The 12,733-nt window shown below is 49.1% G+C and overlaps 1 protein-coding gene across 3 annotated transcripts in view; it reads right to left on the bottom strand.

Moving 5' to 3' along the window:
• Positions 1-12,733, bottom strand: part of LOC135807198 (leucine-rich repeat neuronal protein 1-like) — a 466,844-nt gene that overhangs the window by 149,017 nt on the left and 305,094 nt on the right. For all 3 annotated transcript variants that reach the window (XM_065321212.1, XM_065321211.1, XM_065321213.1), the window contains exon 13: positions 7,289-7,474. In XM_065321212.1, the coding sequence (XP_065177284.1) occupies positions 7,289-7,474 (186 nt within the window). The remainder of the gene's footprint in view (positions 1-7,288; positions 7,475-12,733) is intronic.

Raw genomic sequence — 12,733 nt, 5'->3', positions numbered from 1 at the left:
GCTTCTCTGATCCTCTGCATTGCACCTTCTGCGTAGACAATATACATAAGGGGTGACAGGGGGTCCCCCTGCACCACTCCAACATTAGTTGGAAATGACTGACTGAGCTGCTTTCCCAGCTTCACACAAGCAGAGGTTTCGGAGACTAGTTGCTGAATAGTGCTAACATGTGCACCTGCCGAAGCCAGACGGTCAACAGCAGTCTGCCTGATTATTGTATCAAATGCGCCACTGAAATCTAAAAGCGCCGCTGAGTAACTCCAGTCTCCTAGCAAGGCCCTCTCGCACATCATTCTTGTGAAGAATACTCCGTCCGCAGTCGACCGCCCAGGGCGGAAGCCAGCCTGGCTTTCAGGCACAAAGGAGTCCACGAATGTAGTGCAGCGCTGTGTGAGAATACGGGTCAGGACCTTTCTGATCACCGACAGAAGCATAACTGGTCGGTAACTTTTGGGGAAGCCGGCAGGCTTATTTGGCTTATATATGGGCACGATCAAACCGCGTCTGAGGTCTTCTGGACAATACTTTGCCAGTTGAACAGCGTTGAAGAATGTTGTTAACCAAGTGGTGATTGCATCTTTACCGGCCTGCAGCAAAACAGCAGAAACTCCATCCTGTCCAACAGCACCACCCGGTTTTTGCCGTGAGATTGCTGCTCGAACTTCTTCCTGAGTAAATGGCTCCTCATCAGGTGTTACCTCTCCATCTGCTGGGTGGTCGACTGCAGCAGGGACGTCATCGCGATGGAATACGGACAAGTAATACTTGCGGAATTCATCGAGATTCCACTGGACGTCCGCCATGATTTCACCATCTTTGTTTGCAAGTCTGACAGGTGGCTGGCTGACTGAGGAACGAAGTTGGCGGATGTTACGAATTGCATTGTAGTATGACCGTGCGTCGGGCCGCAATGCATCTGCTTCTGTTGCTTTCTCCTGCCAAAATTGGTCACCCTCCTTTCGTAATATTGATCCTATTTTATGCAGTATTTGATTGCGTTCTCTTGCTAGCAGTTGCCGTCTTTCAGGATCACGTTCCGCATCCTTCTGGATGTGAAGCTCTTTCTGCCGTTGCGACAGCGTAGACACTTCAGTACTCATGCTGCGGACCGACTTGTGTCCAACCTTTGCCCTCCCAAATGCACCTAGAGCTGCACCATGCACAACCGTCACAAAGCCATCCCACAGGTTATCAATAACTTGAGGCGATACTTGGGAGAGCTGGATCTCCGGAAGATTTTCAAGTAGTGCTGACTGATAGAGTTTCCTGGTTATCTCTGTAGGTTGGTTGTATTTGGAGAAGCATCGCTCCTTAGACTTTGGCGCAGGCTTCGCTGGTCCAAATGAGAGACGAAAGTCGGCAATTACCGGATGATGATCCGATCTGGTGCGGAATCCTCCATATGATCTTGCATTGGTGACTGATGTTAGTCCACCAGTCTTCACTGCGATGAAATCAATCATATTCCGCACCGCACGGCCGTCAGAGTATGTCAATCCATCTGCAAACCATGTGGAGCGATGCTGTAATTTGTGCTTGAACAGAGTGTTGCAAAGCACCAGCCCATGCTCACCACACAGGTCTAAGAGTCTATCACCATTGGCATTGTTAGATGTATGTTTGGAGTAAGAACCTACTGGGCCACTTCTCCCTCCGACCGAGCTCCCTACTTTGGCGTTAAAATCTCCACGTATCCACAGTTCATCTCTCCGTTTCACTTGGCCTGCAATGGAACTCAGGACGGAGTAGAAGCTGTCAGCTTCAGCAGGATATTTTGTAGAGCGCTGCAGGGTTGGAGCATAGCAGCACACGACGGTAACTGTTCTGCTGTCCCTGCGCGGATTTATAGCGAGTCGGATCGAGATGATTCGTTCCGAGTAGAATTTGTACGAGACAATATTATTTTTTAGCCGTTTGTGGATAAGTATTCCAACACCGGCACGACCAGACGACCCTCCAGAGCGATACATGACATGTCCGTTGTCCATTGTGTCAACTCCATTTCCGTCAATCCAGGTCTCAGTCACTCCGAGCACGTCTAGGTCGTATTGTTCAAAGTCCTGAATAATAAGTTGTTTCTTTATTTTACTTCTCAACGAGCGAGCATTGAACGTTCCCGCTCGGCACCGGGTTTTGCCCGAGCCATGTCTCCTAAAAACAGAACAACATCCCTCATCTCTAGCGTCACCGCCGCTCATCAGACTCAGCACATTGCTGGAAGAACGAGTACTCTCACAAGAGTGAGAGCTGACGGTAGTTCACTCCGCCATCAAACGGCCAAAAGGCCAAAAGACCAGGCCAAAAGACCAACAAAAGACCAACAAATTACAACAAAAGACCAACAAATTATGTACTATTGAGGTAGATGACATGCGGGTACGGAGAAATGTTATGTATTATTATTATTATTAATTCAACATCTCCTGGTGTACTAACGGGGTTTATGTACTAACGAATTCGCATGCGGATGCAGTTTTTGGCGCTCTGCCCAAACGTGAGATTTTGACTCTTTTCGTAGTTCGGTGAGCCTTTGGCTCCCGTGGACCCACGGAAACGAAGATGAATGCTGAGATAGACCTCGCCCTGCTGGGCTTTGACAGGCTGAGAGAGCTGGGACGGCAACAGGGTATTGTTGGATGCGATGGCCTCGCAAGACCGGAACTGGTCTGTGCGCTGCGGGACGCTGGAATTGGATCTCACTGGACCTGTAGTAGTAAGTCGCAGTCTGACACTCTAACTAGCCTAGTAGACCAGGTCACTTGCCTCACCAAGGAGCTATCCTTGATAACATCAATGAAGGCCGAAATACTTACATTGAAGGCAGATTTGGCCGATCTACGTGCATTGTCTGTACCCCATGACAGTTTGCAGAGCTACCACCCTGCTGGAGCTCTTTTGAAACCAACCTTGCCTGCTGTCACCGTACAACCCCAGAACCTACGCACATCACCAAATGCAACCCAGATTGAAACCAGGCCCGCCAAAAACGGCACCTATCATCCTCCAGCACTGTACAGCACCACCGTACAGGCTGGGCACCAGGGACCAAATAAGGCACACGACACACGTAATGAGACCACCGTTCCCTCGACACGAGTCACATCGTACTACGAGAATCGCCCAAAGCCCTCGGAACAGCTGTCAGGAGGGTCCCGCACGAAGTATTGTGCACTATATTTGGGCAACGTAAAGAGTGGATGCTCCTCTGACTCGATTGCCAAGTGGTGTACAAGACGAGAAATACAAGTGATCAAGTGTTCAGTCTCCGAAACCAAGTACTTTGGAGTGGCATTCGCCCACGTCGTCATTCCAGCGGAACACAAGGAAGCAGCCCTCGGTCCAGATTTCTGGCCTCCAGAGGTCACTGCAAGAGAATGGCGCTTTAAGCAGGACAGGATCACCTCTGACCACGCATCAAATCCGTAAACATGTCTACTCTAAATCCACTCGCACCACCCTTCACCCCCAGATCACATCCTTCATCCTTCTCAGTGCTCTCACTTAACTGCCGCTCCATAGTAAATAAGTTAGCTGAGCTTAGTCAAGTCTGTGAGCAGTATTCTCCAGACATAATCTGCCTATGTGAAACGTGGCTGACAGCTGCCATAGACGTCTCAATTCCAGGCTACACGTCATACCGCCTGGACCGCCCACCCACGACCAGCTCTGATAACCTGCCAGCAAGAGGCTATGGCGGTGTTGCTACTCTTGTAGCTGACAGATCGTTCATGTCCATCAAGCGCCGCTTCGACCTTGAGCGCTGTGGACTGGAGGCGGTTTGGCTCGAATTGCGGCCAGTGATCCTTCCCTCACTCCCCCTCATCATCTGCTCTGTTTACAGACCCCCTGGAGACAGCATCTCCCAAGTTCAGGCATTTAGTGACCTCCTAGAGGACTGTCTGTCCACTATTAGCCTTCCCAATTCGGCGATTGTACTTGCAGGAGACTTGAATGCTCGCCACTCTGACTGGTCTCCTAGTGACACCACGAATCGTGCTGGAAGGGAGTTCCGTAACCTCTTCTCTTGTTTTGGCCTTGAGCAAATGGTGACATTCCCCACACACTTTACCCCCCACGGCTCAACATCGTGTATTGACGTTGTACTCACGGATCATCCTCACCTACTACTCTCTGTTACATCTGTTGCTCCTCTTGGTGCATCTGACCACGCACAGATCCTCAGTCATTTCCTACTGCCTACTGATGCTGTTTACCGTGAGGAACCTGCTGCAAGCGGACATCCCGCTGCTGCACCCCAAAGCCACTTCAGCAATGTTCCTGCAAAGGCGGAATATGACTTTAAATCCGTGCCATCTTCCGTCTGGGATAGTGTGAATGCAGAGCTCTCTGATATTGACTGGAGCTGGCACCTGCGTGCCAGCAACGTCGATGATGCGCTTTCACACTTTTCTTCCATTCTCTACAGTGCCCTTGAGAAGCACCTCTGGCCATTCGGAAAGCAGCCGTATTCTCACCGCTGCCCACGGCCCAGTCAGCCACCCTGGGTTGATGCCCATCTCCGCACAGCAATCAAGTGGAAATATGATCTCTATAGCATTTTTAGGAAGTACCCAACACAACAAAACAAACAAGCATACCAACAGCAGTGAAATATAGTGAAAACCCTGACGCGGACAAAGTACAGAGCTTATATCCGCTCAATGAAAACTACTTTGCAGGGTAGACACCGTCCATCGCTTCACCAGTTTGTGAGACAAGCAAGAATTCGAAACGTATCACGGGAAATTCCGTCACTCACAACAGGGACTCAGCAGGCGGCTGACCCTTTGGCCAAAGCTACGGCATTAAACGCCCAGTTTGCCTCTGTGACTCGGCCAGATGACCCATTGCTCTCTATTCCCCCTATTCTCACCCCCTCGGAGCCCTCAGCTTGTTTCACGTCCGTCATCACCACAACTGCCACTGTCCGGCGTCATCTGAAGAAGCTTCCGACGTGCAAGGCGTCTGGTCCTGACGGCATCCCCAACCGGGTCCTCAAGGCCCTGGCACCATCCATAGCATTCCCTTTGTGCCATATTTTCAACATGTCATTTACCACGGGCATATTCCCTTCCGCATGGAAAACAGCGAAAGTCATACCTGCATTCAAGAAAGGTTCCCGCCACGAACCTGCAAACTACCGCCCTATCTCTCTTCTTCCCTGCGTGTCCAAAGTATGTGAACGCATCTTTTATGACCACTTATACAGTCATGTTTCGCCCTTTCTGAGTCCCGCACAATCTGGGTTTCGTAAAGGCGACTCCACCTCTCTTCAACTGACCCGCATCGTGCAGCAGGTGTGCCAGCATAGGGATAACAGAGCGCTTGCTGGCATTTGCTTCTTTGACTTGGCCAAGGCTTTTGATACCGTCTGGCATCGAGGACTTTTGGCAAAGCTCGAGCATGCATTCAGGGTACACAAACAGCCACTCTCCTGGCTGAAATCTTATCTCTCTGGGCGTTATCAGTACGTAACTGTGCTTGGCACATCCTCGGCTGCAGAGCCAGTATTGTCGGGCGTTCCTCAAGGATCAATTCTTGGTCCCCTACTATTTATAATTTACGTAAACGACTTACCTGCAGTCTTCCCTGGAACGTCTCTGTTTGCTGACGACACGACCCTTCTCACCTCATCAGCTTCCCTCACTGGCCTGAAAAACAACTTGCGTGCTGGCATTCAGGAAGTTCTTTCCTGGATGTCGTCCTGGAGGTTGTCCCCAAATCTATCAAAAACAAAGATCATGCTCTTCCCGCCCCAGCCGGAGTTCACAACCCTCATCCATGCCAACTTTCCAAATCCAATTGACATAGTGTCTTCTCACAAACACCTTGGCATTGTGATTGACTCTGCACTCTCTTGGGTACCTCACATCGAATATATCTGTAAAAAATCAAGTAAATCCTTAGGAATTCTCTCCCCCCACCCCTCCTACCTCCCACTTTCTTGCAAGCTTCTTTTTTATTTCGCCTACCTTCGCCCAATATTTCATTATGCAGATACGTCTTGGGTTGGGTTATCCTCTTCCGCTGCTGCAAAGCTTGAAATACATCACAAGAAAATCCTTAAAATTCTCCTCCGTCAACCCCGCATGCTCTCATCATCCGCCCTTTATAAAATCGCTCACACAACCCCGTTATCACATGGACGCAGTGCACACCTGGCTTCTCTTGTCCATTCTATTAAGCTTGAGTTGTGCCCACCTCATTTCATGTGCTTTAATTGGTTCTCTTCTCTAAGAAACTAGAAACTCACTCTTACTCCCTAAGTGTAACTCATCCACTCTTTTGCGCTCCCCTCTCTTTATTGCTTATTCTGTTTGGCTCACTCTACCCAGAGAAGTTAAGGACCTGACCTCACTCCGCCTGTTTAAGATCCGTGCCGCCCCTTATTTACTACGACATGCATAGCTCATTATCCACATGTCCTTTGCGTCTCTGTGTTTTTCACTGTTTTTATTTGACATTATCTTTCTCTTTCTTTACGGAGTTGTTGCTGTTCATTTTGCTACTCTTTCTTTTTCCCTCCCCTTACTTTTATTTATCGCCGTGGTTGGCAATCACCCACTCTCTTTAACATTGGCCGGTGTTTCCACCGAGTCTTGAGATGTTGTAATAAATATATATATATAATGTACTAACCGACAAAATTTGTATGGAAGTGACCGCGTTTCGTCCGGGACTTGAGATTTCTTATGTACTAACGGGGTTTATGTACTAACCGGACTCGTATTAACGGGGGACGACCTGTATTCGGGTCCAGATTGTCAGTAGCGTTGTTGTTCTGGTTTCAAGGCTATTAAAATTCTGTTAGTGGTCACCTCCAACCTGACGGCATAGGTGCGAATGGCAATGCGTTCAGAGAGCTGCTCACCAGGCAATGGCTCTCTAGGAAGCCAGGTACCCGTCCCGAGTTTGTTATGCGGTATGCTGGGATACCCTCAAGTTGGGCATCTCAATGCTGGAGCGATGGTGAACTGGCTCCAAAAGGAGCCTGTAGATTGCAGCCGTCGGCAGGTCAGGTACAATCCATTTGAACAAAATTTCGCAATTCCCAAAACCGCCATTATTGTAAAGACCCCCAAAACAGATACTTGGCAAGGCCTGACAATGCTTTTTCATCTCAGTCATTATTGGTCACTTGTTGGTCTTGCAACTAGTGACAGGTTGGTTGGGTGAAAGTCAGCGGCTCCTCGACTTGACAATCTTTTCAATAGTGGTGCATGTCAATCCCAAAAGTGTCTGTAAAAAAACTTAGAAAATTGTATTTCAGCAAACATTGAAAACTCACGAGAGCATGGTGTAGCACGTAGTGTTGTCCAGTTTCCATGGGATAAACACTGTACAGTTGAATTGATGGCATCGATGTTACGGTCAAAATATGGCTGGCACTGTATAACAATATTACCACCGTGAATTGTGACATTGATTGTCGAATATGCTCCACCAAGTGGACTTGATGGTTCATTGAATTCACCTAAAATGCATGCAAGAGATTAATTGAAATAGTTGAAAAAGTTTAAAACGTTTTCGCTAGGACAATGAAGATAATGAATTCAGCAACTCGGTTGGTTTAATGACAAGCCGCTTCTCCCGTTTGCCCTAAACACTATTTTGGTACATTATTTCCAAAACCATACAATTTCTCCTCTTGTATGTCTTCCCTGCTTGGTTCGCCACTAACATAAGTCGATTTGAGAAGATAGAAGTACTTCACCGCAGAATCCTTCGTAAAGTATTTCATCGAGACCGTTACGTACAAAACTTAGACTTGCATGCAGCCGCAACTACAACTTTACAACACCATTTTGATACTTTTAAGAGCATGTCCGAGAATACCTAAGTACAAGTGCAAGTCGATCTCTCCGATTTCGCACAAAATTTACAGGTATATGTTCCTTTTGGGGTGTCCATCAGTTGTGCAAAGCCCTTGAAAATGTTTCTCAAGGGAACCTTCAAACTTGCATACCCTTAAAAATGGCAGTTTAAAGACCGTGACCAACATCATAATTCAGCGTCACAAGACAACCTTGAAGCAGCAATGGTCAACATTCCACCACAGTTAGGACCAATGATACAGAATGATGACAGCACTGGGTGACCCTAAGTGTAACCTACTTCTAACTAATGCATTCTGCCTGATGTGTAAGCTCGGCGAATTTTTTTTTCTTCAAAATCCACATATCTCCAGACACTGGGGTGAATGATGGAATTCCAGCACGTAGTCACCACACACCTCCCAGACATTGTAGATGTAAGGGAGACGACGTTTACCGCTGAGAAATGTACGAATGTGGATGCCCTTCTGCCAGGTTACCAACCGCCCATCCTTCGTGACCGTACATCCTCAGTGCAGGACTCGCTCAGATTTCAAACGTACAACATGGCTTTCCTTGGCCTGGGTGGCTCCGCTGACACCAACTGTGAACTGTCATCTGCAATGACATCCAGGATGGCTTTACTACTTCTGTCATTGCGCTTGGCCTGCTGGAGCTTGGAGCCTTTACCTACTGCAGATTGTGAAGCTTCCTGATCGCTGCTTTCAGTGTCGTCAGTGTCACTAACACTATGGTTTTCAGTTGTAGAACTCGTACTGGGGTCATTGGTGCCCGTAGCTGCATGTCTACGGGATGTCTTGCTCGTACGCTGGCACTGGGCCTGGCGAGAAGCACTCGCCGAAACAATCCCGGTTTCCTTCAGGGAAACAGCATCCTCACTGAGCGCATTCACTTGCTTATTGAACAGATCGATCTGGTTCAGCAGGCGTGGCTCCAGATCGGCCGACTGTGACACGAGGGAGGACAGTGTTGTGACTCGTTCTACGACAGAAGTCTGAATTCCTGAGAGGGAACTCAACATTTTGAGCTCCGACTTGGTCATCCCGCGAATGGCGGCTCATGGTGGATGATTATACGGAACCTGAACTGAAGTCCCATTTTCACACTGTCACTTCACCGGTGATACACAAGTCGTAGAACACTTCTCGGTGAGACCTTCGACCGCAAACTGCTGTTCCGCAACCATCTCCACCAGGTTTCAGTCAGATCAAATCCAGCTAGCGCCCTGGCTTCTTCAGGAAGGTATGCCCAGTACTCAACCCCAACGGCCGCCTCAGCATATGCAACGGCTTCATCCTCCCCACCTTGCCAAGCTTGACTGCATCCAGCAACGGTGTATGCGCAGCAATGACGCTGGGACCATGCTCCCAAGCTTATCAGTCCTTCGGCAAGTCTCTGGAGTGTGCTGTTCAAGCTGCACTATATATCAAGTCCAGCCCAGCTGACAAACATGCTGCCACCTGCTGCCACTGAGCCCGCCCGCCCCAGAAACCCGCCACCGACATCAAGTGAGACACTCCCCTGCCTTCCAGTTGTCAAACCCCCTCCCCGCAACAAGTCCTGACATCCTACACTGATCCTTCCCATTCGGCCTAATAACAACATGGAATTTGGCATCCTGAACGCCCCCCCCCCCCCGCCCTGCCCATCCCAAGCAGTGCTGCAACGCTTCACAGTAGCAGTGTACAGGTACCTCCTCGAGCAAACTTGTGGGACTGCTGTCGACGTGTACACCATAGACTAGCATACTAGCTGATGGCCCAACTCTTTCTTCTTTCTTTCTCTTTTTAACCCGCCCCCCCGCCCCCCCCCCCCCCCCAGTGCGCGTTACCAAGACCTCTGGTCAGAGGAGTCCACAACGTCCCACCTACACAGCTGCGCTAGTGGATACTAGTAGTCAGCCCCGACTCAATAGTTGTTTGTTCTGTCAACCCACAACATTTGTGTTTTAGTCGTTTCTTCGTTCTCCCTGCATGCAACTTGTTATCTTTCTTGTTATAATATTTTGTCTTGAGCCGGGTTTGTGTTCTTTGAAAAAAATATAAAATACACTTGAGCAAAGCCGTGTGTGGTCGGTATGCCATATTAATGGGTAAGCGGTTCTCTAGATACGGCATGAACGAGACTCTTCACATTTTCCGCGGAACGATTGGCGATAACCTTCTGGACAACGATAAGATCATACTCAGTCTCGACGCTCCTCAGAAAGCAGGTGGGATTACCAAAGACTGGTATTCCATGCCTCTGAATTACACAAGCCGCGAGGAGTGCATTTCAAGAGAGGCAAAGTGAAGAGCCGGTCTGTGGATCACATCTGGAGTGCTGATCTAGTTGGCGAATGGTTGTAGAACTTGACTACTTCTTTCGGTGTTACATGTATCATGTGTGGAAACGAATCTGGTCATTTGTGGCTGTTGGCAGAACGTCTACTTATGACATCGCATTTTTTTTAATCGCTATATCTAGACCCGGATGGAAAGTCAAGGGATAATTTCTAAGGAGAAAAAGGACAAAAGAGCTACTTTGAAGTACAAATTGAAATCGCAACGAAAATTAATCGAATTCAAAAAGAAAATGTGAACTCTCAATATTGCATACTCAACATTCAAACGAGTTTTTCTCAGTTTGATGTCGCATACCATAAGCACCCTTTTGCCGTGTCGCGGCTCGATTGGTGTGTATTTGAGAAGTGAAAGTAGGGTGCGGTTTGACATTTTGTGCTCGGAGGATTAGCCTCGAGGTGCGTCTTTTTACAGAACTACCCCTCCCCATTATTGCTGAGAACTAATAGAAGAGACCAACAGTACCAATGGCGACAAAGGAAGGCATGGACCTGGCTTTAGTTGGCTATGAGGAGCTCATCAAGATCGGCGAGCAAATGTCTGTGGATAAAGCCTCGAGCCTCTCCCGGCCGGATCTGGTGAGCGAGCTGAGGAAGCGTGGAGTGGGCGTGTTGGCGCAGAGTTCGCTACCCACATCGGAGCTCCAACTTGCAATTGTAAGCCTTACTGACTCAATTAGCTGCATGTCACAGGAAATTGTCTCCTTGAGACAGGATAGAGCCGACAAAATCCTGAGTCTGGAATTAGAAGTGCAACAACTCAGGCGGGAAGTTCAGGGGCTCCAACAACCGGAAATCTGTGTACACCCTCTCGTACAGGAAGCACAGCAAAATTTGGCAATGTCCGGCGGGAAGTTGTACAGCACCGCCGTAGGAGACTTGAATCCCCCACGTGCACGCACCCATATTTCCTCTGGTCCTATGCAGTACACACAGGGTAGTACGGGTTCTAGTACTCACCATATGACCCCCGCTCACACCACCTCCAGCCATTTGTCGCAGCCTGTTTTGTCAATGCATGGCACCAGACCACACCCACCTGAGCAATCCCACCCAGGGTCGAGTGCTGCAGGTGCAGAGTGGTCGGAAGTCACACGCCGTAGGGTTACGTCACGCTACGTGAAACCTCAGCCCCGGGCAGCCGGCCCGCGTGTGCTAACAGGGCCTAAACGTACAAAGAAGCTTGTTCTGTACGTTGGAAATGTCAGTCCGGGTTGCAGGGCAGAGTCAATAACAGCGTGGTGCAAGGCCCGTCAAGTTGACGTACTGAACTGTTCGATTTCAGACAACACGTACCTGGGTACTTGCCATGCTCGCGTAACCGTGGCAGCATTGGACGAGGACAAAGTTCTCGACTCCAAATTCTGGCCGGCCACCATCCAGCACACAGTGCGAAAGTGGCGCTTTGCTGATGCCCAAGGTAACAAGTCGTCTTCTACTTCGCGGCGAGGCAGTGATGATCAATCCTGAACTGTCATGCTAACAAACCAACATACACAACGATGCAGCAACAACGACTAAATCCCAACGCCCCTGTATTCACCCGCAGATCGAAACTAGCCCACCCGCTCTACCCCGCTCAGCCCTCCTCTGGCCGATCCGCACACATTACATGTCCATCGCTAAATCCATCAGCGTTCCCTTTTTCCCTAAATCCCAGCGTGATTTAACCCTAGTATCTCTGAATTGCCGCTCTGTTGTCAACAAGTTGTCTGAGCTCTGCGTTATTGCCGAATGTGCTAAGCCTGACATAATCTGCCTAACAGAGACGTGGCTCTGTCCCTCGAACCCGCTCTCACTGTCAGGCTATATCTGCATCCGCAGAGATCGACCTCCGGAAGACAATCGGTCAGCACATTGTAGCCGTGGGTATGGGGGTGTTGCCGTACTTGTCCGTTCGGACTCCTTTCCGTACGTCTCCCGTCGTGCCGACCTTCAACGCCCTGGCTGCGAGTCTGTGTGGCTTGAACTTGGCTCCCCCTCTACTCAATCTCAGAATCCCATCTTACTATGCTGCATGTATCGACCACCCTCACAGAGCACAATGCAATTGTCGTATTTTTGTGACATGTTTGTTGAGGCATTACAGTCAGTCTGTTTAGATTCTTATGATCTGTTAGCGACTGGCGATTTCAACGCCCACAAGTCAAGCTGGTGTCCCACCGATTCTACCTCGAAGGCTGGTGATCTCCTTAGCACAGTATTTGCTGCTCTTGGGTCCACCAGATGGTTGACTTCCCCACTCATTCCTCGCCTAATGGCTCTGTTTCGTGTCTGGACTTGGTGATCACCAACCGACCACGCCTCGTGCGCTCAATTGATCAAGCACCTCCCTTGGGTATGTCTGACCATATACAGATTGTTTGCACTTTATGTTACGCCCCTATTTCGAACTACTTCCCCAACTCTTCCACTGGTCCTCCCTCTTCACTGTATCGCTTCAAACAAGTACCTTCGCACCTTTGGCAATTAATCAACGCTGATTTAGCTGGCTACAACTGGTCCTCTCTGAACTCGTACACTGATGTTAATGACGCACTTCATCACTTTGATTGTG

This window comes from Sycon ciliatum, chromosome 1 (assembly GCF_964019385.1).
Source record: "Sycon ciliatum chromosome 1, ocSycCili1.1, whole genome shotgun sequence".
Taxonomy (NCBI): Eukaryota; Metazoa; Porifera; class Calcarea; order Leucosolenida; family Sycettidae; genus Sycon; species Sycon ciliatum.
The sequence above is the reverse complement of the archived record's forward strand: the minus strand, read 5'-3'. Positions and strand labels throughout refer to the sequence as shown.